This window comes from Girardinichthys multiradiatus, chromosome 4, assembly GCF_021462225.1.
Source record: "Girardinichthys multiradiatus isolate DD_20200921_A chromosome 4, DD_fGirMul_XY1, whole genome shotgun sequence".
Classification (NCBI taxonomy): Eukaryota; Metazoa; Chordata; class Actinopteri; order Cyprinodontiformes; family Goodeidae; genus Girardinichthys; species Girardinichthys multiradiatus.
The window spans coordinates 15536020-15563392 of NC_061797.1; the positions used below are offsets into that span (position 1 = coordinate 15536020).

At 38.3% G+C, this 27373-nt stretch overlaps 2 protein-coding genes across 4 annotated transcripts in view; both read right to left on the bottom strand.

Moving 5' to 3' along the window:
• Positions 1-10010, bottom strand: part of trip4 (thyroid hormone receptor interactor 4) — a 141505-nt gene extending 131495 nt beyond the window's left edge. For all 3 annotated transcript variants that reach the window (XM_047362352.1, XM_047362354.1, XM_047362353.1), the window contains exons 1-11: positions 9824-10010; positions 8658-8839; positions 8362-8492; positions 7203-7421; positions 7046-7124; positions 6853-6958; positions 6487-6702; positions 6250-6379; positions 2738-2931; positions 2486-2610; positions 1658-1749 (exon numbers count right to left, since the gene is read on the bottom strand). In XM_047362352.1, coding sequence (XP_047218308.1) covers positions 1658-1749; positions 2486-2610; positions 2738-2931; positions 6250-6379; positions 6487-6702; positions 6853-6958; positions 7046-7124; positions 7203-7421; positions 8362-8492; positions 8658-8839; positions 9824-9903 — 1554 coding nt within the window. In that variant the 5' untranslated portion in view covers positions 9904-10010. The remainder of the gene's footprint in view (positions 1-1657; positions 1750-2485; positions 2611-2737; positions 2932-6249; positions 6380-6486; positions 6703-6852; positions 6959-7045; positions 7125-7202; positions 7422-8361; positions 8493-8657; positions 8840-9823) is intronic.
• Positions 10011-13069: 3059 nt separating this feature from the next.
• chrna7a (cholinergic receptor, nicotinic, alpha 7a (neuronal)) overlaps positions 13070-27373 on the bottom strand; it is a 41179-nt gene continuing 26875 nt past the window's right edge. Inside the window, exons 6-10 of the mRNA XM_047362494.1 lie at positions 21304-21471; positions 20994-21188; positions 17837-17923; positions 15306-15415; positions 13070-15030 (exon numbers count right to left, since the gene is read on the bottom strand). Coding sequence (XP_047218450.1) covers positions 14494-15030; positions 15306-15415; positions 17837-17923; positions 20994-21188; positions 21304-21471 — 1097 coding nt within the window. The 3' untranslated portion in view covers positions 13070-14493. The remainder of the gene's footprint in view (positions 15031-15305; positions 15416-17836; positions 17924-20993; positions 21189-21303; positions 21472-27373) is intronic.

The following is a 27373-nucleotide window of genomic DNA, read 5'->3' on the forward strand; positions in this document are numbered from 1 at the left end:
TACAGCACATGACAAATACTAGCTGTGTAGTACATGCAACAAAAACTTCTTTAAATGTCTCTGCTGTAGTGTAGGGTGGCGACACAGGAGGCTTTTTATACCAAGTAAAACATACAAGCCTTGATATATTTGACAAAGAAAAACACATCCGAAGTCTCCTAAAAGTGTTAGAGAATGTGTTTTAATCTTATGAAACCAAAGTGGACTTGATTACAATTAAAAATCTGTGGGGTGTCCTGAAGAGGGCTGAGAAAAGTCCTCGCTATCTGACAGATTAGGTGGGACTGTATATCATATTCCCTTAAAAGATTTTCAGTTCAAGACAAAAAAAATGCCAAAAATAAAAATTAAAACCTAAAGTTGTGCCCTTTATATGCCAAACAGATGGTAGGAAGCTTTGTTTTTTTTTTCTATTAAAAATCAGTTTCCTTATGCTGTGAAACAATCTCTGAAATACATCAGCAGCCTCCCAGCTCCCACAACTGTGGACAGAAACACAGAAGGGCTGCACTGCACTGTAAGAGCATGAATATAATGCAATACCTCTAAAAAACGTCTACATTCAAATTTAAACATCACTAGTATCATTAGTACTGTAGCTATTAAAGTCAATATTAATTATTTATATAGTAAAAGGATCAGGGATAACTTTAAAAGACTAATTACAATTTAAAATGAGACTACTTTTAAATAAGCACATTTCATTAAATGATGTAATTATTTGAAGATCTATTTAAGTAAATAATCAACATACAGTATGGTAATAATGCATAAAGTAGGAGGTAAAAGGAGACAAGTTAACTTAAAAAAAAAAACGTTTTTTTCCAGAGCCAGAGGCAAATAAGCTCAGATGAAGCTGATAGTTTAACCTAGTTTAAATGTGATAAACTTATAGCAAAAGGGAGAGAAATCTGCAACCAGCTTGTTAGACAGATAATGTTATTGAACTTCACTTACTTAAACTTCACAAGCATGCAATCATTAAATAGAACTGAATAGATATAAAAGCTCGAGTTAACAGTTTGTAAGCACTTGAAGGCAGCTGTGATAAGGTTGCAAAGAGTAGAATTACAACACATCCACAGAGAAAATCAATCGCATCTACTTTAATTCCCTTCAATTTTCCAAACAAAAAGTGGAAGTACCGAGTGTATAAATGTCAGGTTAATGGAGGGGCAGTGAAGAAGCTTGCGTTGCGTTTCTGTGGCGCACTCTTCCTCTAGTGGGGGACAATATGATGTGGGTAGTAATGACCAATGATCAGGGGTGCTCTGACCTCTGCTGGTAAACAATGACACTGCAGCTGTCTTTTAAACAGTATTGCGGTTTCAAAGAATAAGATCATTTTATTATTATTATTATTGCTATTATTATTATTATTATTATCCCAAGTCAAATCACCTATCCTTTCTGAAGCTTGTGTGTGAGCTTTGAAAGACACCATTTTCCAGTCTGGTGGGTAAATACCAAATATGATGAGACATATAACAAAAATGATCCACTTGATTCTACCAGTCAAGGCTTAGGGCTTTTTGAATTGCAAAAAAGCCCTAAGCCTTGACTGGTATTCTAAATTCAAAAATTTGATCATAAAATAGTTTTCAGGTATTGTTGTACTTTCCAATATGAATATAATCAGGAAATATAATTCACCAACCTGTTGTGTAAACTGGTCCTGAGACAGGCACTCGGTCACGTTTACACAACCCAGAAGGCATCCAGTGGGATAGTCTATGGGAAACTTTGGCTCTGCAGAGATAAGGATAGCAGGAAAAGCAATTATGAACATGTCAAAAACTAATGTTCCATACCAGTTTCAGCCTATTTCTGTTGTGGACTGATCAAACCATAATTCATAATATGGAAGCTCTAAGGTGGAGCTGAAAAATTTCAATTTTTCTGAGCCATCTTAAAACAGAAATCCTGCAGCACTCTCTAAAAGAAACAAATGAGTTATTACACATTCAAATACATTAAGTCAGTTCAATCTAATCCATTTACAATAGCTAACAGTAGTGCAACTGTTACAGTACATTTTTTGAACATTTTCAAACTGAAATTACAACTAAAATCTTTACAAAATAAAAAAAAAGAAGAATCACTGTTTTGCAACGATGTTAGAACTTGTGATAATATGAGAACAAAGGGCAAAATTAACTTATTTTCAGTTTGTTAGATATAAAATATGTGTATAATTCACCCATATTTCTTTTTTATTTTCCTGTGAAATATAGAAAAATACTGAGGTATAAAATAAAATACTTATATACTTCAACCTTTTATCCAAATAGTTTTGAATTGAACATACTTCCAATACTGTCCAGCAGTTTTTCAACATTATCTATTCTCATGTATACCTGTACATTTAATTATTATTATTTGCTGACAGTAGTATTTAATGATGCAGAAGATTTAAACACATTATATTACTAATTATTCCAAACTCAGTGATTATTGCTTCATTTCTGGTATAAATTAGGCACACCTTTCTTGTAGATGTGGCGGTACATTTGTTCCACCTCAGCAATCTCCTGAGGTGTGGGCTTTTTGGCTGCTGCAGCTATCCAAAGACGACCTCTGTGTGACGTGTACCAGGTCCGTCCTTCTACCCTGCACACAACACACACACAAGGTACAAAATCACGCATCTTTTGCATTTATTTTTATCTAATACATACTAAGTAAAAGGCCTTCCTTATTTTAAAGGTTTTTAATCAGATATTGTGTCCTTGTTTACCTCTTGATGCCTTTGACCAGCAGTGATGCCCACGGCTGATGCATACTGAGACACCAGCCTCCATCAGATATCTCCTGCAGCTCTTTGTCTTGGAGCCGCAACTTGTAGCGCTCTTCTCCTCCTTTCTGCTTCGTCAAACTTTTCCTCTGCTCAATGGGTTGCTTTTGTTGTTCCCTGCCTCCAATGTCCACCCACTAGGAAGTAAATGAATTGCAAGGCAAAAAAAAAGTTTATGAAAAAAATGGTAAATGGACTGAACTTATATAGTGCCTTTCCATTCATACTGACCACTCAAAGCGCTTTACACTAGAGCCACATTCACACTAACGCACACACATACAGACACCGATACACAGATCGGTAGGCAATCTGAGGTTAAGTGCTGTGCCCAGAGGCACATCGACATGTGGCTGGAGGAAGCAGGAATCGAACCCACACCGAGCCACCGTCACCCCATTCTTATAAAAAATCACTCTTATAGATACAAAATGGATCATTCATGTCAGATACACAGAAATGTGGCTGATTTTCTGCTTAGTCAGGCCATTTTCAGTATCACAGAGGTGTTTTAAAAGAAATACAGAGGAAACACATAGATCCGGAAACTATTTAAAAGGGAACTACGACGTGTTGAGACATGTCTGCAGTTTATTCAGGCTATGAGAGAGAGCAGGAATTTTATCTGATAACAGGATGGCTAAAAGGAGTACAGCAAAGTCAATCTGTTTTATCTTCTTGAGCTTTCGACCTGTCTGACATTGAATCTACAAAATATGGAAATATCAGAGTTACTGATCTATATCATCTAGGGAGTACACACAGACACTTTTGATTCTGTAATGCAAGCTGTGCTAATCTCGTTAATTGCCAACAAAAACGCCAAATCAAGTTTAAATTGTCAACACCATTTTGTCTCTTTGAAATCTTTACTTTAAAACAATAAAATCCCAAAAAAGGCAAGAATATTGAAGTTCTTTTATTTTCTTATATAATAGTTCTTAATATTCTTTTGCACCAACGAGTTTCAGAGACCGGTCCGGTTCCCGAACTGGATCTTGAACCAGTGTTGTGTGTTTCCACTGAAAAAAAGACGTTCAAGGGTCCGAACTATGGTTCTATGGTTCAACTACTAGGTTTTTCTGCACGAACCATAATGTCACCATGGGGGGGTCAAAGCTGGAGACAATAGAAACAACAAGTATATTCACATATTGTCCTTTTCTGTATTAACTGTATTGTGTGGATGCTTTTTTTTTAGCATTAAAAAGGAACATCTAAAAACAGAAAAAATGCACGCAGGTCATTAAAATCCACCATCTTGCTACTATTGCTCCTTTTCCACTGGCTCAATTTGGCCCTACTCAACTCCAGTCAGCTCGCCATGTGAGCGTTTCCATTACAGTTTTTTCTGTACCAGTATCTATTTTTTTGGTCCCTGCTCCTAAGTAGGTACGACCGAGGCTGAGTGTTGTGACGTGAACAGACTGCTGTTCACTGATTGGCCGTGGAAGGAGGACAAATGAGAAGGTTTTCGTTGAGACAGTGCAGGGAAAAGTTAATAAAAGTCAAGAGCGTTGTAGTTAATAACATCCTAAATCAGCTGATCAAACATAAAATCAGCTGTTCAGAGGCACAAACATTTTCCCCAAAACACACAAAACAATACCACCATGAAACAACGTGTTTGGTTTGGACATTTATTGATGATCCTTCAGAGAACCCGCGTCTGCAGGAGGAGGGATCAGGCAGAGAGCAGCTGCCCGTAATCAGACTGCCTGCATCGGACCAAACAGGAGGACGAGCCCACTGAATCTGCGGAGCACGAATATGCAATATCCATCCTAAAACTAACTTCGAAGGCCAAAAGTCCGCGGTTTTGCGCTTTTAAGTCCTTGTCCTCGTTATTGCCATGGATAAGACAAAAACTTCCTCATAAAGCTCAAAATTGTAACTTCTTCAGGCAAACTTTGGAGCTTCACCATCCAGACAGCAGCATCTCTCCTTTCTGCTTCTCCTGCAGCCACCCCCTCACATCAGAAACACTGAGCCTTATTTTATAAGTTCTGGCTGGGCTGTGGTCCAGAAAATTATCCCAGTGGATCATTTTAGACATAAATACATAAATAAGACATTCTTGCATATATATTATTACAAACTTTATTAGTATTTAGTTTATTTATATTTTTGTTTATTATTTATTTTTTATCATTTCGTGCAGATTATTTTAATGTGACAATCTAACACAGTAACGTTAATAGCAGCACAGCGCTCTGCACTCATGGCTGGAGGCGGGGCTTCAGTCGCCATAGCTTCAGCCGTTGGCAGATCAGTGGAAACACAACTGATACCGTACCGAGTAGAGCAAAACCAAGTGGAGCGGAGCCACGCCAGCTAAAACGAGCCAGTGGAAAAGGGGCATATGCTTTCCTTCCTCATTATGGAAAGCACATACTGTTGATGCAGCATGCTAGGTTCCCAAATCGGGTGGATTGTGCATTGGTTCCCAACAAAACACCAAATTTTGAAGGCACCCAGAGTTCTTTCGGTGGAAATCAGCTGAAGAGAAATCAAAACAGCCTAAAATCAAGAATCAGCAGGTTGAAGCATCCCTAAAACCGGATATAAATTTAGCTACAAAACTCTGACTGGTACTACGCTAAACAATATTAGGAAGACATGAACGTTGTGATTACTACAAATAAACAAATAATTATGTTTTAATGTCTTTCTGTTTTAGGGTTATCTTAACAACAAAGTTTTATATGAAAAAGTTGCCCCTGGCCAGCATCTGCAGTTTTAACATTTAACAACTTAGTTGTAGTTTCTAAATGACCTTAAGAACCTTTTACCTTCTAAAACATTTTTATGCAGTAGCATACAAAGGGCACCAAACATATCTGATATAGAGAGCCTGAATGCATTGTACTAAATAATTAGTTAACATTTATTGCACCCTAAGCAGCTCTATGTGATATGCATATCACACGCAGTAATCAAAATATATTGTGCTGCCCTAACTGGTCAATGTTTAAACCATATTCACTCCAAGTTTGTTTCTAGTAATTTCCTGAATATTAAGAAATCCATCCATCCATTTTCTATACCCACTCCCTCCGTACAGGGTCATGGGGAGGTGGTGCCCATCTCCTGTAGTCCACACGCGAGACGTGGGACACACCCTGGACAGGTCGCCAATCCATCACAGGGCAACACAGAGACATACAGGACAAACAACCATTCATACACTCATTCATATTTAAGGGCAATTTAGAGAGACCAATTAACCTAGCAGTCATGTTTTTGGACTGTGGGAGGAAGCTGGAGAACCAAAGAGAACCCACGCATGCAGGGGGAGAACATGCAAACTCCAAGCAGAAAGACCCCAGGCCAGGAGTTGAACCCAGGACCTTCTTGCTGTAAGGCAACAGGGCTGCCAACTGCACCACCATGCATCCCAGATAAAGAAATCCTTAAACCATAATTCCCATTACTTGTCCTAGTTAGTTACTTACTTGTGGTGCAGACTGCATAATGTTTGGGTTGACCAGCTCTCTGAGGTTCTGTTTTCCACCTTTACTTTCAGAATATCCTGGAGACTGTGATGTTGACCCACTGCTCATAGCCTTGAGAGTCTCATCCAACCTAACCAAAAGAAATGTATTGTAAAACGTTTAAATAATTTTTGGGGGATTTTTAGCTAATATAAATATGCTATAATTTAAAAAGAAAGTGCAGAGAAATGATCTTACTTGTTGTAATACTCATTCAGATTGTTTCCCTCATCAATCACTTGTCTACCAGCGAAATCCAGAGTGATCTTCTGGTCCTTGCGAGAGGCGTGGCGAAGTTCACGCATATCTTCTTCCATTTTCCTCAGCTTCTCTCTCTCATTGGGGGACAGCCACTGATTGGATTCAGCAGCAAAGTAATCAGACTCATCATCCAGAACCTGCGTCCTCCTGACGCTGGAGTTGAAAGGGGCAGTGAATTAAAGGGGTAAGTTATGACCATGTGCCATATAGTTACAGTAATTCAGGTGTCCCGTCTGACTGTTGACACCCCCACACCCTGCAGTAAACCTGTCCATTGCTGAGAAGCAGTGTATTTTATGATACCTGTTCCTGTCATATTCAAGCAGTTTGTCTTTGTGCTGAACTGCTTTCTCCAACCCAGCTTTCATCTTGGCTTCCTGATGTGGAAGAAGCTCTCTTTCTCCAACATCTGGCAACAAGAGTAAAAGAAATCTCTGTGACACAACTTAGAAACTTCATATGTCTTGAACTAAGTTCGAGGAGTTTTAACTCTAACCTCCCATAAGCTTCTTTCTGAGTTTCTGACTTTTGTTGGAGTCTCGCTGTAGAATCTCCTGCTCCTCTTTAGTGCAAACCTGAAATAAAGAAATAAAGGGAAGTAAAAAAAACCAAAAGCTAGGAAACAATAGCGGAGATACAGTAGATTTGCTCACCAAGCTCCCACAGAAGAGGCAGGGACCAGAGCCTTCCTGCTCACACACAATACGCCCACAGCTGATGCAGTTGTTGATGAGTGCGTGCTTTTGGCCGAGGCACTCACAGGCGTTCCGACCTGGGAGTAAAACGGCCAGCTTGTCCTGACCCTCCTTAGCGTACAGACTGACAAACTTGGTTTTCTTCTTAGTTGATGAAAAGCTACTGTTTTCCTGGGCCTGAAAAAATGACAGTTGAATAAAGGGAACTAATGAAAAACTAAGAAAAACACAACAAAGTCAAATGTATGGATGAAGACATCACTGAAGCTGCGTAGTTAGAGATGGTGGAGTTTTATTACGTCGCATAATAATATGGACAAATACGTTATAAATACAAAATCAACTAGGTAGAGGAGACTGAATGGAAGAAGAATAATGAAAACAGTAAACCTCTTGTCTGGTAGGCTGTTGTTGCTGCTACATAAACATTACTCATCAATAAATCAAGAAACTGACTCCATGAATTAAAGGCTTGTGACTGTTGCTGAACAGAGGGGTGGCTTTATCGGTCTCTGATTTTTTTTTTATGTCAAAAATGTTTGGAATTATTATTTCCAGTAGGAAAAGAAACAAATGAATATGCTTTAATGTCTTAATTACAGCCGAGGAACTAATTTTTATTTCTGTTAGTGCGTACGTTTAAACTTTGGCTCAAACAAATGACAACAAAAATTAGAGGATCAGAATTTCATTGTAACTACAGGTCCCATCTCTGTTACTTAACAAGGATTGATTTCACTCATTCTAGAAAATCTATGTAAACGTTCCTCTTTAGGAAGATGTATTTTAACCAGTTTTCATTATTAATGGAAGTTGGCTGTAACTTGCTGTATAATTAGGATGGTTCTGGACTTCATGCAATTGGATTTGAAACTTCCACCATAATCGGTTTATACAGCGTTGATTTTATGTATTTCCAAATATAAATTGGACCTGCTTGTCCCATAAAGTGCACTGGATGGCTGTTATGAAATGCTGTTATATAAATAAATTGAATTACCTTGTTAATTTCTGATACTGTTTGGTATTTGTGCATATATCTGACTGGTACTCAAGGTACTGCTGTCACAATTACAACTGAAATATAAAAATAAAAGCACAAAAGGTGTGTGCTCACCCTCATCAAATCCATGGGGGTTTTGACTGGCTCAGGTTCTGGCTCTGTTCGGCTCAAAGTCATCACTTCCTGCTTGTTTCGCCCTTTACGTTTGGACTTCTTCTGGGTATCTTTGATGGTGTCTTGCATTTCTAGGAAAGCAATACCATTAATTCAAGAACGGTCAAATGCTAAAGAGATCTCTAATGTTTAAGCTTTTATAGTTTGTTTAGCTCATTTTAATAAAACTCCAGGTCTTCAGAATAGAAACACTTTGATATAGAAATACATTACTTGGCAGATAGTAATTCTCCTACCAGTTGGTGAAGCAGGTTCTTTAAGAAGGAAAAGACCAGCTGTATCCGCACTCTGTCTTCGACTTCTCTTCCATCTGCTTAGGAGCTCATCTATAAACTGACCTTTTTCTCCATCACTGCCCTGCAGAAGGTCACCCACATACTCTTCAATCTCCTCAGGTTTTTCGATGGAGAGAATGTACCTGGGAGTTGGGAAATCAGTGACATTTACATTTTGAAAGAGTTCAGTCTGCTGTGCTCATCATTTTTCATTGATGTTCCTAAAAAGTTATTTTTCTTTTTTCCGAAACATTTTTAAAGCAAGAGACAGAATTTAAACTTTTACAAACGATTATAGCTGAATACGGCTGACAGATATTTAGTTTATTAGAAGCTTTTGTGCAACAGGTGAATAAAAAGTTAAGTATCTTGTTTCTTTAAATACCGTTGCCTTATCATCAGATCAAAAGTTAACAAATGTAGTTAGATTTTAGATGCATTAAAAGGACTGGAAAAACTGAAGCGGCCGAGCCGAGGCATAAAGGATGTAACAACCTAATTGGACAGAAGTATTATAATGTATCAGACTGTTTTACAGTTTATTATGGTTTTAAAAGCAACGTTCTCCCATAAAAGGCGTAGAAAGCTTGAGACATGACTTGGGAAGTCGAAGTAGAAAAGCCTAGCCAAGTATTGAAAACATAAAACTAGAGGATACAAGAGTGTGAACTCGAGGCTCCAGCTTTTTCTTACTGTTAAATGGTGGGAACTCAGTGAGTACTTTTAAAGATGTTCAAATGTCTTCCATCAGGGTATATTCATTTGAGTCTTAATAACTTCAAATTATGAGTTCCTATTAAGGTTGAATTAGCTTTAGGTTAGAACTGACTTTTAAGCATTACAGATATAAACATTTAAAACTGATTTAATAGATGCTAAAAAGCTCAGCACTGAGGAGCCAACTGTTAGCTAACAGGTAGCTAGTAAATGTGTCAAACAGCTGTTACATTAAAGATAAAGCTAGACCCTGTAACACATTAAATCGTGTTAACAAAACGACAACTGTTGTAATTTCCCCTTACACATAACCTATTTTATTAACAGGCCATTTTAGTAGAACACCATCATTCAACTAGCTAGCTTTCAGCTTGTGACAGGCAGTCTAAAAAGAAATATTTAACACTTACTGGACAATGTCTTCACTTGCCTCCAAGCCAAATTTCAGGTGTAATTGGTCCACACACCAGTGCAACAAGGTCTCAGACATTTTACCTACAAAACTGCTAAAGCGAGCTGAGAGAAACCAAGAAAAGGAAATCAAAGGTTCAATTCGTGAGCAGGTTTCTAGTCGGCAGGATTTCGATGGCGCACACAGTGTCGCTCGCAACTGAGCCGATTCAGTCTGACTCTTAGGCGAATAAACATGTTATATGATTATCCAGTATTTGGGATTTTGATATTTTAATGCTTAGATTTCTTCAAAGTAATCTCCGTTGCATAAAAATTATATGCAAAGAGATTTTTACATTTTCTTTTGCGCTGAAGTTATTATTAGATCTTAAACTTACAAGTCAGCCCCTTTTTAACATTTATTCGACAATGGTTCGGTAATACCAGTGTACATCTAAAGATAAATTGAGGAAAATGGTGCAGTGACAATAAAACCTAAACATGCAGTAATATCCATAGAATTCATGCTGACTGAAGTAAAAGGCAACGTGAACAGAAACGTCTTACTTCCAAGTAGAAGGTAAATTATTTAAGATTAAATTAACATGTGCCTGTACACATAACATGTTTGCCCAAATTATAAAATGTTTCCCTATAGACCGCCAAGTAAAATGAAGAAATAACAAAAATGCGCGGAGTGAAAACAGCACATCCGATTGCAAGTCAGCTGTTTAAAGGTTTCAAAGTTCCCCTGACCGCCGTTTGTGTGATCTCATATCAAACGTAGAAAATTGACGCTTTTTAACTTATAGCTGCGTGTTTTTTCTCTCATGGGACTTCATAAACTACCTCAATGATTCTGGTTTTATTTTTAATTGCTTGATCTTTGGTGCGCCTGTTACGCACAACCGCAAGATGGCTGTTTTGTTCCGTATTTTATTTTTAGTGACAAACGTTACAAATCATATGATTTATATATGGCACCTTTTCAAAGTTTTCATTCGCTTTTAACTTTTTTACATTTTGTAACGTTATAACCACAAATCATATGCTTTTTTTTTTTAGGATTTTATGTGGTTGACCAAGAAATAGTGTATAAGTGTGACGTAAAATCAAAATGATGACTTTTTGGATTCTTGTTTATCACTGCAAATATATAAAACAGTGTAAGAAGCATTTTTATTTATTTCTTACTCTCAGTTTTCTTTTTTTTATTCAGGAATCTACAGAGGTTTGCTTTAATGCTTTAATTTTAACAATATATTGCCAAAAGTATCGGGTCATACCACCAAATTTAAAGAAGTTAATTAAAAAGAGCTTAAAGCTAAAATATTTCATGTAAGGCTGTGTTTATTCTCATCTGAGCAATTATAGAAAATGAGATCTGTCCTTCCATTTGATCTTAAATGTATTTCTAACCTCCGTCCTTAAATTGAAGCCAAAGGCACAGTGATACTACGGTACATTGCTAAAAATATTGGGACATATCACCAGATCATTGAATTCTGGTGTTCCAGTCATTTCCATGGTTGCAGGTGTATAGGTGTGAAGGTGTTTGGTGTGAAGAAACTTGACTGGCCTTTACTGAGTCCTGACCTCAGCCTTCTTAAACACCTTTGGGATGAATTAGAGCTGAGGCTGCAATTCTGGTTTTCTCATCTAACTATGAACATACTCCTAAACCTTGGAAGATGTTAACAGAAAAGTTAAAGCTGCTATTCCTGGGAACCATGGATCCATCAACAAAGTGGACCTTGTAGATTAAGAATATGGTGTCATCAAGGTTCATGACATTATGAATAAGTGACTCCAGTTTCAAGGAAAAAGATCACATTTATTTAAACATTTTTACTGAACAACAGCAAACACTGAAACCTACAGGGATAAATACTAAGTTGATAATTCTGACGTCAGCAAAGTTGTAAAATAAAATCGGGGTCAACGAACAATTAAAAACAGACTACATCAGGGCGATGTTTATAGAAAGGCAAACAACAGTTTTTTTCTTCAGCTTTCTTCAGCTTTGAGTAACTGTAACTCTATGCGTTACATTAACGCTCAGCTTGGACTCCTGCTTACTTGCACTGCTTTACTTGCACAATGATCACCTGCACTGTTGTATTGCTCTTGCATCTTATACTGCTCTATATTTACTCTCACTCACTTAAAACTGTGCACTTATATTTATATTATATTGTAGATATGTTTGTACTGTTTAACTTGTACTGTATTGCACCGACTACGCCAAAACAAATTCCTTGTATGTCCAAAAACGTACTTGGCAATAAAGCTTTTCTGATTCTGATTCTGATTCTGATTATGTGACACATTTTGATGCAAGATACTGTAGCTTTTTCAGATATGGGATATATTATGTACAGTTGTGTTCAAAATAATAGCAGTGTCTTATTATAGTATTCTTATAATAGCTTTTATTTCCACATGCTTCCACTTTAAACATTGCATTTCAAATCAAAGCATTAAGAAAAACATATACATCTATTCTTCTACAGTACAGTACATTTAGCTGCACTGCTGCTGTTTCTGGGACCTGCTTTACCTCAGTGTTAAATTGGGTCAACCACCACCTGTGAACATATAGTTCAACCCAGGATGATTGCAGGATGATTCTGCAGTTGTGGGGTGGATCAGAGATGGACAAGAAGCTGAGTACAGGAAGGTGGTGGACAGCTTTGTGGCATGGTGTGGAAACAATCATCTCATTTTGAACGTGACTAAAACAAAGGAGATGATTGTAGATTTTAAGAGAAACAGGAATAAGTCAAAAACTATTTCCATCATGGGAGAAGAAGTGGAGGTGGTGGAGGACTATAAATACCTCGGTGTTCACCTGGACAACAGATTGGAGTTGAGATGCAACTGTGAAGCCATCTACAAGAAGGGACAGAGCAGACTGTACTTCTTGAGGAAGCTTAGGTCCTTTGGTGTTTGCAGCAAGATGCTGCATATCTTCTATAAGTCTGATGTGGAAAGTTTGGTATCTTCTACCATCATCTGCTGGGGAAGCAGCATCAGAGCCAGGGACTTAAAAAAGCTCAACAAGCTGATAAAAAAGGCTGGTTCTGTTCTGGGGACTCCTCTGGAACCTCTGGAGATCATTGTGGAAAGACGGATTCTTCATAAAATGAAGAACATTATGGAGAACCCTGAGCATCCTCTTCATGAGACTGTCCTACAACAACAGAGTGTCTTCAGTCAGAGGCTTCTTCAGATCTGCTGTAAGACGGAGCGCTACAGGAGATCCTTCCTGCCCACAGCCATCAGCATCTACAACGGCTCTTTGAGGAAACCTTCATAATATGAGCTACAACAACATTTAATTTCCCTTTGGGATTAATAAAGTATTTTTGAATTGAATTGAATTGAATTTGAGTATTCCATAATCTCTCTACATATCTTAGGTTTGGCACAGAAACAGCATGCATGATGTCACCCTACATGATTTCTGTTGGACTACAGTCCAGGCACTGGGTTGGCCACTACAGAATATATATCTTGCTGGTCTGAAACCAAGATGCTGCTCGCAACGCAATATGACCTCTTCAGGTATGCTGATTATTCAAACTGATCCATGATATGTAGTATGAGAGAAAAAGGCCTGAACCCACAGTACATCCCCATAGCATGATACCTAAGCCACCACGCTTCACAGTTTGACAGACGTTCCCGAAAAGAATAATATTGGTTTCATCGGTTCTTAAAATGTTGCACCAGTTCTCTTTAGGCCAGTCAGTGTGTTTTTCTTGCAAATTGTAACATCTTCAGCCCATGTTGTTTTTTCAACAATGGGACTTTTTGGGGGCTTCTTGCAAATAGCTTTGCTTTACATGGGTGTCTTCTGATTGTCACAGTACTCACACAGGAATTGTAGACTTTTTTGACCAACCTGGAGCTGGTCATTGGCCTAGTCTTTGATCCATTGGAACTATAGTTTTCCATTTTCTTTAGTGTCTTTCTGGTCTAAGATGCCATTTTAAGATAATTTGAGATCATTTTAGCTGATTAGCCTATTGTTTTCTGCATTTCTTTATATACTGTCCCACTTCAATCGACATTTTTTCAGAGTATTGCACTATAACCACCACGTACAACATTTGGTGCCTTCTTCCTTCAACAAGGAGTCAATAATTCTTGACCCCTAAATGACCTTGCATCCCCTTTTGATGACTGATTCCTTACACAGAATCATGAAAGCAGGTCATGACTGTTGAGTCTGATGGTTTTCTATTAGCCTACACTAGTAAATTATTTGCCATGTAGAAATATCGACCAAAGTTAGACTGCTGTTATTTTGAACAAAGGTGTATGTTACAATGAAGAAGTTACAGAAAGCCAAAGTTGTATTGTTTACAAATCACACTAATGAACCAATTAGATATAATACAAACTGTACAAAAGGATAACAGAGATTATTTTCTTTAAAGTAAGAGGTGGTGGTACATAAAAGGCAGAAGATAGCTTTAACCAGTATAATGCTATGTATGTGTTTAATTATTTTGCATTAAAGACAGAATTTTTATTTGACTTTGATTTGAGAAACCAAGAATATATTTGATCATATGTATATTTGTAAATAGAATAAATGACTGTCTTGAAATTACTGCCCTGGGAATTAGAGTAGATATGGGTGTCAGCGTTTTTACCTCAAATATTTACTTAAATAGCCTCATGTGAAAAAATCTTTGGAAATGGCTTCTACAAAATTAGGTGCCGACATGAGGATCCCAATGGTGCAGAGGATCGTGAAAAGTGAGAAAGCCATGAGGCAAAGCCTGTCAATGACAGATGCCGCAAACTTCCACTCGTTGCAAACAGTTTCATCCTCGTCTTGGTCACGAAACCGCTTGGCAATATAACGCACCTCATCCAGGATCTTGGCTAGCTCTAGCTCCATGTATCCCATGTTGGAGCTCTGACTCGATGGGAGAAGCAACTCATCCTCACCGGCGCGTCCGATCAGCCGCCCGCAGAGGACCCCAGAGTCAGGAGACGTGGCAGCCGTGGAGCAGTGGATGCTCTCCAGGCCTCGGACACCCACGTATAACATTTGGCCATTCGTAGACTGGGAGTTGCTGGCGTTGAGGTCCATGCTGGTCAGGCTGCTCCGTCGGGTTTTGTTGTGGCACGCTGAGCGCACTCGCTCTTCACCAGGGCGCTTCATGCGCAGGAACCAGGCGCACCAGTTCAGCAGGATCACACGCGTCTAGGTCATAGAATAATTAAGACAAACATTATTCCCTCAAACCTTTCAAAGCTTTGTGTGTAAGAATTCTGTTAAGTCTAAATGATCTTCAAATAGATGACGATGATGCAGGCAACAAGATCTGAGTGGTCCTCAGATAGTGCCTAGATTGTGTGCAGTGACATTTTTATGCCAACAGCTAAAGTTAAAGGAGACAAAGTTACTGTAGATAGACTTCCGGCTAAAGCTCATTGGCCCAGAAGAGTATAAACAAGAATGACAAATGGAAGACTCACCCATTTTGGCATCTTGCCTCCATCAGGGTCATGATGGTGATATTGCAGAACCAAAACAGTAGCAATTACAGAGAGACCAACAATGACCATGGTTGTGGCAAAGTACTCAGCTAAAGAGTAGAGAAGAAGTTGAGATCCAGAAAGTTGTGTTAGAAGTTAAAAGAGATTAAAAAAAAAAAATTATAGGAAAAAAAGCACAAAGTAAGACTGCTTTTTTTTTTAAAACTAGGAAGATAAAAATTTTAGGTAAAAATGGTAGTACTGTTTAAAGATACCATGTGAATTGGAAAATATGGAGAATATCCAAGGAAAAAAATGCAAATAGATTAATTGTGTATGGCATAAATATTTTTAAGACATTTTAACAGTTACTTAAGAACAATACAACTATAATTTGACTTAATAAAATAAAAGAATGCACACTTGTTGACAACCATAATAAACAATAATCAGATCCAAAATACAAACCAGTATTTAAGTTCCAGAATTCAAATCATCTGAGCTGATAGGTCAGTGAAAATTGGAGTTCAATCTGATTTCTCCACAATGTGATACAAACTAAGCAACCTGAAAGTGTCAATAGTGTTTCAATGAAACTCACCAATTTCAAGGGCAATATCAACAGGTTTTTCACTCAAACAGCTAAGGTCACTTCGACATCACTAAGAAAAAACACACTAAATAAAGTTTGCAAAGATTTTTATGTTTTTTGGAAAAAGACTCGGCCAATACTTTTAAAAAGTAGCATGATGACCTCAAGCAGTCAGGAAACATGTGAAAGATGGTGGTCAGATGAGAACAAAATGTTATATTTAAGCAAATGCTTTGTGGAGGAACAAATATACTGCACATCACCCTGAACAAATCATCCATCCCAACAGTGGCACATGTGGTGGAAGCATCATGTTGCAGGATGCTTTTCATTACAGTCATTATAGATGGTAATGGCTGTGGGCAGAAAATATCTCCTGTAGGAGTTTGTATTACAGTGGATCTGAAGAAGCCTCTGACTGAGCTACTCTGTTACTGTATGGCAGTCTCATGAAGAAAATGCTCATGGTTGTCTCTAATGTTCTTCATTTTATGAAACGTCCTTCTCTGTACAACCATCTCCAGTGGTTCAAGCCCCCAGAACCGAGCCAGCTTTCTTTATCAGCTTGTTTAGCTTTTTTAAGTCACTGGCTCTGATGCTGCTACCCCAACAGATGATGACAGAAAATATTGGATTCTGCGTAACAGAGTTATAGAAAATATGCTGCATCTTGCTGCATAGACTCTAGGACCTAAGCTTCCTCAAGAAGTACAGTCTGCTCTGTCTCTACTAGCTGTCTTCACTGTTGAGTCTATAGTCTAGTCTGTTCTCCCAGTGAACACTGAGGTATTTAAAGTCCTCCACCACCCCTACTTCTTTTCCCATGTCAGAAATAGTTTTTGACATTTATTTTTCTCTTGAAATCTACAATCATCTCCCTTGTTTTGTTCACCTTCAAGATGAGATTACTGTTCCTACACCACGCCACAATGCAGTCCACCAGCTCTCTGTCCTAAGCCTCTTTTCTGTCTCTGTTACACCAAACAAGTGCAGAATCATCTCAGTATTTCTGCAAATGACAGAACTCTGTCTTGTACTGGAAGTGTGCAGAGTAAAAAGGAATGGTGAACATACAGTTCCCTGTAGTGCTCATATGCAGTTAACCACATGGTTAGACACACAAGTTTTAGTCTCACAAACTGTGGTTTGTTTGTCAGGTAGCCATTGATCCTGGTAATTGTTGAGGCCTCCACCTCTTCAAATACAGGGCAGAATGGGGTGGATCTTCACCTTTTGTCAGAACAACAACTCCAAACATAAAGCCAGGTCTACAATGGAATAGTTTAGATTAAAATGTATTCATGTATTACAGTAACCCAGTCAGAGTCCAGACTTAAATCCAGTTAAGAATCTATAGCAGGACTTAAAAACTGATGTTCACAAATGCTCTTCATCCAATCTGACTGGGTTTGAGCTGGTAGAGACACATCCTAAACGTATTTCAGCTATAGCTACAGCAGAAGGTGATTTTACAAAGCACCAGGTAAAGGGAGCTTAATACAGATGCATGCCACACTTTTCAGATTGTTATATCTTAAAAACATTTTTAAAAAATTTAAATCTTTCTTTCGGGCCATATTTATGAGCTACTTTGGGTTGGCCTATTACATTTTGAATTAAACAAAGGTTTGTGGTTGAAATGTAACAAACTGTGGAAAGGTTCAAGGGGTATAAATACTTTGCAAAGGTCAGATTTCTCTATCATTTCATGTGCCTCACAGAAATGCAAAGAGAAAAGCTTTGTATTGCCGAACGTCACCTAGAATGACTCATCTCTGAATTCAAGAAATGACCAAATCCTGGATGGCTGCTCAACTTGGCTACACTGCGATTTCAGAGAAACACAGTTAAAAAATTATGACAGACGTTTTCACCCATGCTTTTCCAATGATAGTGGTTGACAACCGTAGCAGCTGCATTCAACTTCAGCTAGACTTACCTATTAAAGGCACCGAGTCTGATGTGGCAGGCATAATCTCTGCAACTAGCAGCATAAAAACAGTCAGGGAGAGAAGAACTGTAATGCCTGGGAAGGAGAGCAAATCTCAGTCAGTGCAAATGAAGGGAAAGGCATTCAAACTGCTCTTATGATGATAAAAGTGATGATCACTCGAATCAGTCTTTAAAAAAATTAAAAGTCATACTTATTTTTAATGGTTTACAGATTAGATGAGAGTGGCTGACCAAAAGCAAATAAACATAAATTCCTCTAATTTATGTCCTTATAAAGTATGGACTAAAGATAAAACACCAAAGTTGCCAAAGTTTAAATGAAAAACCAAATAAAATGCTGGAAAAGCCTGGAGGATTATGGTTTAAACCACCTGAGGAGGTATTTATGACTGTAGCCTTTAGTTGTTTATCATATCTTTCAGCAAACTAACGAGAGCATCTGATCTCATCAGGGCTGAAATAACATCACTTTAAAGAGATGAACACCAAAGCACCATTCAAGATCACACAATCATAAGTAAGAATATAAACAAAGTTTTGCTTCAAATTAGGTGTGAACTTTAATGACTTTGAAGGCTTTGTGGACACAGTTCAGGTCAAAAGTTTACATCCAATCATCAGAAGTATGGATGTCATATCAATATTCTGCTTTTAATAATTTATTTGAACTGTTCTCTTTCAGGGTGGATTGTTTGTACAACAAACAAAGTCTGGGATTTTAAAAAGCAATAATTTATTGTGGCTTTTCTCTAATCTACAAAGAGCTACAAATGGTTAAAGACTAGTGAGTCTTTAACCATTCTAAGACCAGTTTTGCTGTGCGTTTGGATCATTGTTCTGTTGGAACAATGATTGCTGTGCGTTTGGGATCATTGTTCTGTTGGAACACCCAGTTGTGTTCAAGTTTCAACCATCTAGCTGCTGATTTGGGGTGAATTTGAAGAATTTGTAGGAACACCTCATTTTTTATCATTCCATCCACTTTGTGCAGCCCATCAGTACCACTGGCAGTAAAGTCGCCTCGCAGCAGAGGCTGCCACCACCATACTTGGCAGTCACATTATACAACTAGAAAGCCTCATCTTGACTCAGTAAAACATACTTCTATTTGTAGCCTAATACAATACATACTACTTTTTTGTCATTTCTAGCAATAAAACATTTCTCCAGAAGACATATGTCAATGTAAACGGCTGAAAATTTCAGTCGATCTTTACATCGCTGAGTTTGGAACAGAGTACCCTTTCAGCCAGTGGCGATGTAAAGCTGGATTCACTGTGGACAGTGGCACTGGTGTTCCAGCAGTTTCTGGTTGATGGTAGGCTTAAACCTTGGTGGTTCTCGGGTTGTTCCTGAATATCCTAACCAATGTTATTTCATTTGAGGCTGACAGCTTGGATCAGATCATTTAAACTTGTACACGAATTGTGAGTTCCAAGTTGACAGTGATGCCAAAGGCACACCAAAACCAATTTTCAAAAGGATAAAGCAGGCTAACATTAAGCTTTTGGAATGGTAGAAGGAGTAAATGGAGGGGCTCACCCAGAGAACAATTCATGCAAGACCCGCCAATAGTTATATTCCATTGTTTTCATGGCAGCATTACTGCAGCCATTTTTCAAAAGTGTTTAAAATTGTCAAATAAAAATGCAGTAGAGTTGGCAGGTTGCTATGTTGACTCCAGTTTGCAGAGCACACATGTTATCACACAAGTAGATTTCAAATAGTATCTGTATAGCAGTCTATCATTAACTTCAAACGAGCAAGTTTCATATCTCCTTCAGCAATCAACACATCAGAGAGAATGTATATGATGGCAAACACACACACGCAGGTGCACACATCTGACTCTGCAGCATGGTTAATGATGGAAACCAGCTGCAGCATATTTGAGGAACCTGCATAAATCAACACCCTTCTGTCCCACAGAAAGCATACACTATGCAACACAATCACTATTCAACCACAAAATCTGGTTTCATAAAACCTTAATCACTTATTCATAATGCTCTGAGTTCAACTGTGACAACTGAGATGAGATTGCTCTTTTTTCCCGATCAGACAATTAAGTCAGCCAGCCAGCGTCGATTATCTGCTTAGTTTACAAGGCTACAAAGGAAGTGAATGAATAACAAACCAGTGTTTCACCCTGAATGGGTGATTACCCAGAGGACAAGTGGAACAGGATATTAAGATGTTTTAGATGTAAGGAAGAAAAATAAAAGGGTTAACTGTTAGACTGAAACACTCTAGTCATAAATGATTTGATTAATCAGCTGATATTTCCACAAACAATATTATTCTCAATCATCCAATACTGCATCATGACATTGACTGACCATGCAGATGTAGATATATTTTGTTACTAAAATGTTTTCAGGCAATTAATTGGTACACTCATCAATACTGAATACAGTCAAAATCAAATTAAACATAGCAAAACCAGCCAGAACAGAAGGGCATTACCTCAACCTGGCTTAATAGACTGATGAAGCAAGGAAGGAGAATCTGGATCTATATCTAGATCTATTGCTCTTTTCTAATTTAGCCAGTCTACTATTGACTGCTTTATCTGAATGATGTGGATGAAATGTGATTCAGACTGCAGCAAAGGCAAATACAACACAGTGTGAACCCATGTTCTATTACAGTTCTGCAATACAACAGCACTGGACTGTGACATCAGAGGATGACCTATTGTTTCAAGCAAGTAAATCTACTCAGTCAGTTCAATTGAGGTTCCTGTCATTCATCTGTTTATGAAGGCATGTAGATGCAGGAGAAAAAAAACAGGTCTTATATCTTCTACAAGCCAACTCTTTCATCGACAGTCATAGAAAAGCAGGAGTACCTTGATGTGTGCCCTGAGCAGAGTACTTTCTGCCCCTGTAAGACATCTTAAATATTTACTCCAGTAGTTTTTCTCTAGATTGCAATATATAGTCAGGCTTAGCGTTTTCAGGCCTGAACTTGAAAGGCATCTGATAATTATTCCAAAAATTGATGCAGCTGCACTTTCTTACAGTACGCATTGAACATTTTAATATTCTTCTGAAAAATGACTACCAAGAAAGGTTTCCAATAACAAATCCTTAGTATTTTGTTCATATGTTTGTGTGCATGTGAGCTTCGGTTTCCCAAACCAAGTGAGATCTTTTCCCCAGAGTCGGCAGGTAGGAGGAAGACGAGCAGAGCTAGAGTGGAGATCAGGACACACGGGATGAGCAGATTAAGGCCATAGTAGAGGGTCCGTCTTCTCATCACCACAGTGAAGGTTATGTCAGGGTAAGGCTCATCACAGCATTCGTAAAAACGCTCGTTCCTTCGACCTGGAACCTCTGCGAAGCAAAAAAAAATAACAGCAATCTTTTATAGCAGCAGTGTGGTGAAACAGGTATGGCAAGATATGCAATGAGCACATTTTACTAATTAATTCAAAGGCCACCCTTTTACCAACAAGGTCCCACTCTCCATTGGCGATGTAGCCAGTGATGTCAGCCTCCACCATCTTTAGATCCAGGGACCAGCCTCCATATGTCCAGGAGCCAAACTTCAAGTCACACCTCTGGACATCAAAGGGGAACCAACGGACATCAATGTAGCAAGTGCTCTTAAAGATGCCTGTGGTGACAAACATGAAAAGATAAATGACAACGCATCACCTTTAAAACAACGGACTGGTGAAGTAACTAAACACTGGAACTGGGAAACCTTGGATGTTGGAGGAACAGATGTGCATAAAACATTGTTTTGAACTTGTGCTGCTAGTGGCCTTTATTCAAGTATTTAGTCAGGAGACGAGCAGAGATGGAAGGGGAGAAGACATGCTGAAAGTTTGCCATGGCTAGGCATCAAACCCCAGATGGCTGCATCAAAGACTATTGGCCTCTGCATATAGAGCGCCTGCTCTACAGCTTCAGAGTGGGTGCTGCCCCTTTTCCCACCTTTAACGTGATATATAGCTTGTACAATTTAAACCAGCAACTCTGTTTGAGGGGAAAATACACATTTTAAAACAGAAAAAGCTGCAATAACCTGGGTGCATATGTGTGCTGATCCACAAGCTTCATTTTATGCACCTTTTCTTAGTCTTCATTAGTACACACCTTACATCAGTTACAGTGAATTTGATGAGCCTAAGATAAGGTTCAGCAGTCCTAGTAGGAATTATTTGGCATTTGCTAATGTGCATTCTTTAGCTAAAGCCTAGTTTGCAGAAAGGTCACAAAAGTATCTCATTGTACAGGTCCTTCTCAAAATATTAGCATATTGTGATAAAGTTCATTATTTTCCATAATGTCATGATGAAAATTTAACATTCATATATTTTAGATTCATTGCACACTAACTGAAATATTTCAGGTCTTTTATTGTCTTAATACGGATGATTTTGGCATACAGCTCATGAAAACCCAAAATTCCTATCTCACAAAATTAGCATATCATTAAAAGGGTCTCTAAACGAGCTATGAACCTAATCATCTGAATCAACGAGTTAACTCTAAACACCTGCAAAAGATTCCTGAGGCCTTTAAAACTCCCAGCCTGGTTCATCACTCAAAACCCCAATCATGGGTAAGACTGCCGACCTGACTGCTGTCCAGAAGGCCACTATTGACACCCTCAAGCAAGAGGGTAAAACACAGAAAGAAATTTCTGAACAAATAGGCTGTTCCCAGAGTGCTGTATCAAGGCACCTCAGTGGGAAGTCTGTGAGAAGGAAAAAGTGCGGCAGAAAACGCTGCACAACGAGAAGAGGTGACCGGACCCTGAGGAAGATTGTGGAGAAGGGCCGATTCCAGACCTTGGGGGACCTGCGGAAGCAGTGGACTGAGTCTGGAGTAGAAACATCCAGAGCCACCGTGCACAGGCGTGTGCAGGAAATGGGCTACAGGGGCCGCATTACCCAGGTCAAGCCACTTTTGAACCAGAAACAGCGGCAGAAGCGCCTGACCTGGGCTACAGAGAAGCAGCACTGGACTGTTGCTCAGTGGTCCAAAGTACTTTTTTCGGATGAAAGCAAATTCTGCATGTCATTCGGAAATCAAGGTGCCAGAGTCTGGAGGAAGACTGGGGAGAAGGAAATGCCAAAATGCCAGAAGTCCAGTGTCAAGTACCCACAGTCAGTGATGGTCTGGGGTGCCGTGTCAGCTGCTGGTGTTGGTCCACTGTGTTTTATCAAGGGCAGGGTCAATGCAGCTAGCTATCAGGAGATTTTGGAGCACTTCATGCTTCCATCTGCTGAAAAGCTTTATGGCGATGAAGATTTCACTTTTCAGCACGACCTGGCACCTGCTCACAGTGCCAAAACCACTGGTAAATGGTTTACTGACCATAGTATCATTGTGCTCAATTGGCCTGCCAACTCTCCTGACCAGAACCCCATAGAGAATCTGTGGGATATTGTGAAGAGAACGTTGAGAGACTCAAGACCCAACACTCTGGATGAGCTAAAGGCCACTATCGAAGCATCCTGGGCCTCCATAAGACCTCAGCAGTGCCACAGGCTGATTGCCTCCATGCCACGCCGCATTGAAGCAGTCATTTCTGCCAAAGGATTCCCGACCAAGTATTGAGTGCATAACTGTACATGATTATTTGAAGGCTGACGTTTTTTGTATTAAAAACACTTTTCTTTTATTGGTCGGATGAAATATGCTAATTTTGTGAGATAGGAATTTTGGGTTTTCATGAGCTGTATGCCAAAATCATCCGTATTAAGACAATAAAAGACCTGAAATATTTCAGTTAGTGTGCAATGAATCTAAAATATATGAATGTTAAATTTTCATCATGACATTATGGAAAATAATGAACTTTATCACAATATGCTAATATTTTGAGAAGGACCTGTACAGTCAGGGGAAGGATACAAAAAATGACTCAGCGTTATTTATAAACAGTAGATTAGTGAAAACAGTAATCAGTAAGTGGAGCAGATATGGGACAATATGGGACACTACAAACACTAGAGGTTTCCCAAAAATTGATGAAAAGACAAGATGGAAACTGCTCAAGGAAAATCTCCAAATTTCCAATATGTTTGGAGTAAGAATTAGGCTCAAGACGGAAGTATTTTCTTCCCAAGAAAACATCTTGGTCTGGTTAAAATAATCTGAAATGATGTGAAAGAATGTGGAATGGTCTGATGAAACTAAATTAAACTTTTTCGAGCCTCAATTCCAAAAAATATGGCTTGCCATTAAAACACACTTCAATTAAAAAATACCAGTCACAGTGGTCTGAGGTTGCATTCCTTCAGGTGGAACAATTTTTTTTAATCAAGGTGCATGAAATTATGAACAGTTTAGACCCAAAACCATCAGGTTTCTTCGGAAAAACTGAGGATAAAGAGGGATTTCATTTTTCAGCTTCACAATGAGTCCAAGCCCATGTTCAGAATAACTACAGAATGGCTTCACTAGGGCAGAAGTAAATGTTTAAAATGGTTTAGATGGACTTCAGAACCAAACCAGTGGAGTCACCTGCAGAGAACTCTGGACAAGAGATGTTTTCTTTTAAATATAAAGAAAAAATCTATATATGTTTATTATAGATATAGTATATTTGAAAAACCTTTGGCAAAGTAGAGTGGAGAAATATTACCAAGTCAATGTATGATATGCTGATAGACAGACCAAATGCTGTTTTTGAATCAAAACGTCCTTCAACAAAGTATCAGTTTAAGGATGTGGAAACATATGCAACCGGGTTATTGTCCTTATTTTTAAGATTTTCTTTTTTCTAAACAGGATGTTTGTGTTTCATTTAACAGGGGTATGTAAATTTTTGAGAGCCACTTTATACATTTCAATCTCTTACAAAAACCAGTTAGGCTACTCAAAAATAAGAGAAAAGTTGAAAATTATATAACAATGCCAAACCAACAGGAGAGGCAGAAGTAAGGTTTTATTCCAGGAAGACATGGAGTCACAGTTCCATCCATCCTATGAAGAGCCAAAAAAAAAATAAATTAAATATGACAACGGGTTGAAAGTGGAGTCTAATTCTTCAGCAGAGCCAGACTAATTTCTATCCATATTTAAGAAAGATGTGAGATGCTGGCAGTAAACAACAGCTCCTCTCTCTCCCACTGCCATGAAAATGATAGAAATGGAAAGGAAATGAAAAGTGATGGGGTGCAAACAAAAACAGAATGACTTATTAACTGGCAAATGTCGGGAAGCTTTAATGATTTGTCTGTACAGGTCGCTTCTGCATATGTTTTACTTATTTGTTACAGCCATGTGAGTGCAGGCAGTGTATTATTTTGTACCACTTTTAAATGAGGGTCAATTTAGAGTAAAGTTGAGAGGCAATTTGCTTTTGTCAGATGCAATCAATCAATCTGGACTAGATTCAGTGATGGACCTATTTACGTTGGTATTGATTAAGATGATGCAGCAAAGCAGGCCAAGGCTTTTTGCATTGTAAGGGATAAGGTGGAAGAGAAGGCTGCCAAAGGGGAGCAGTAATTACTAGCTGTGTCAGGGAGGCCTTGGTTTTCAGTAAGTTCCCATATGTAAATCCACGATTGATTGGTTTATGGTTTTCCTGAAACTGTGATGTATCTCTAACCAGTCTACAAGATGTTGATTGGGAAAAGACCTTCATCTTTCAGAGAATCGTTCCAACAGCGCCTGTGCTGCTGTATCAATGGGGGCACTTGTAATTAACTGACTGTATCTCAGATGAGATCATGCAAAATGACAAAGTATAAAAGACGCATATCAAACTTTGCTCAATTAATTTGATTTAGTCCACATTTATTATATGTCCCAGAGAGAAGGTGTAGCCCACTTATTACTTTGATCAACTTCTTGTAATTATACAATAAAAACAAGGAAATATAATCATTGTTAAAGAAGAAAAAAGAAATAAAAATATCAGTAGAAATTGAATTTCCATATGCTGTTTGTTCAAGTAAGCGCTAGCAAAGCAGTGCAGCTATTTGTAACAAGAACTGCAAAAAGTGGTGGTTTTAATCTAACTTGAGCTATTTCTTCAAATGTGTGGGGGTTGTTTAAAAATCATTTGTAAACTTTTTATGCCATGTGGCAGTCATATTGGTGAGGGCAATAGTGAGTGTAGTTTTTAATTTTAGTGTAAGAAACTTTACCATAAGCATATTTTAGCCATCAAGATAAATATTTCCCAAGCAAAGATTCAGATGTTTCAGAACATTGTGGATTCAGAGTTCAAAAATTGCTTTTAAAAATTCAGTAGAGCACACAACCCATATTAGGAGGCCTTAGTCCTCGACACAGTTGTCCTGAGTTTGAGTACCGACCCAGAGACCTATGCTGCATGTCTTCCCCCCTCTCTCCATTCCACTTTCTAACTATTTTGCAAAAATAACAAAAATAAAGGCCAAAAGTGCCACAAAAAAATCTGCTGATGGAACCGTGACATACTGAGATGTAAAAACCTAACTCTTAGCATGTACTTTCTCTAAGATGGTAAAAAACACGACTGAATTAGATGACAATACAAACAGTAAGTTCACTCTTTGACTTACAGATTTGATGCTACGTAGTAGTTTTTTTTCTGGAGGCTATGACAGTTTTGGCTCAAATAAAACAGAAAAAAGAAACTTAAAGGTCAAAAATGTGCATCACAATACATATTTAATGGGCTACTTTAAAATGCTTTCGATACATGCTGATGCAGCAGGAGCTGAAGTTAGGTTTGACCTAGTTTATTCAGCAAGAGTTTGTTAAAAAAAATATACAACATTTTCTTTCAACAAAAAAGTATATATGTTTTCTGAAACTAAAGCATTATTCTGTTCCTTCTTCAGCAGGTCATCAATTCCTAGTCCTAGTATATATTTTTTTCTACAACATGGCAAATGTTTTAAGAGTTCACTATTTTTTTCCAGCTGATCGTCAGCTTTACCACATAGAGCAATTTAATATCAAGTGTGGGCAATCCTTTGCCTAAAAAGAACGATTTTGTCATAAAGTGGTTTGCGGGCGGACCAAAGTGCAGACAAGAGCTGGGCAGCAACATGTTGTAAAAGGTTTTCAGCTTTATTTCCAGAGGTTATCAAAGAAACCAAACAAGGCACTGCAGATACAAACAAAAGTCCAGATCCAAAAACGTACAAGATCGATTCTGCAGGAACATGAAAAAACTCAGCACAAATACGTGGGTTGAGAACAGGGTATGACAAACACAAGGAACCAGCAACAAACGATGACACAAAACCAACTAATATACTGAGGGATAACAAAGGGCAGGTAATCAGAGAAAACAGAGAACAGGTGTGACAAGGAGGCAGAAGGAACAGGTGAAACAAATACAAAGGCTGAGGATGGACAAAGTAACTAATAAACAATAAACAGAAACACAGACCAAGCAAACCTATAGACAAAGATAAATAATCAAATGGGGAATAAGAAAACTAGAATAATCATGACTAAAGTAAACAGAGAAACTAGAGGGAACAAAGGAACAACAATAACAAGCTAAGAACAAATAAAGAACCCATAAAGAAAACCTAAACACAAAAGTAAACAAA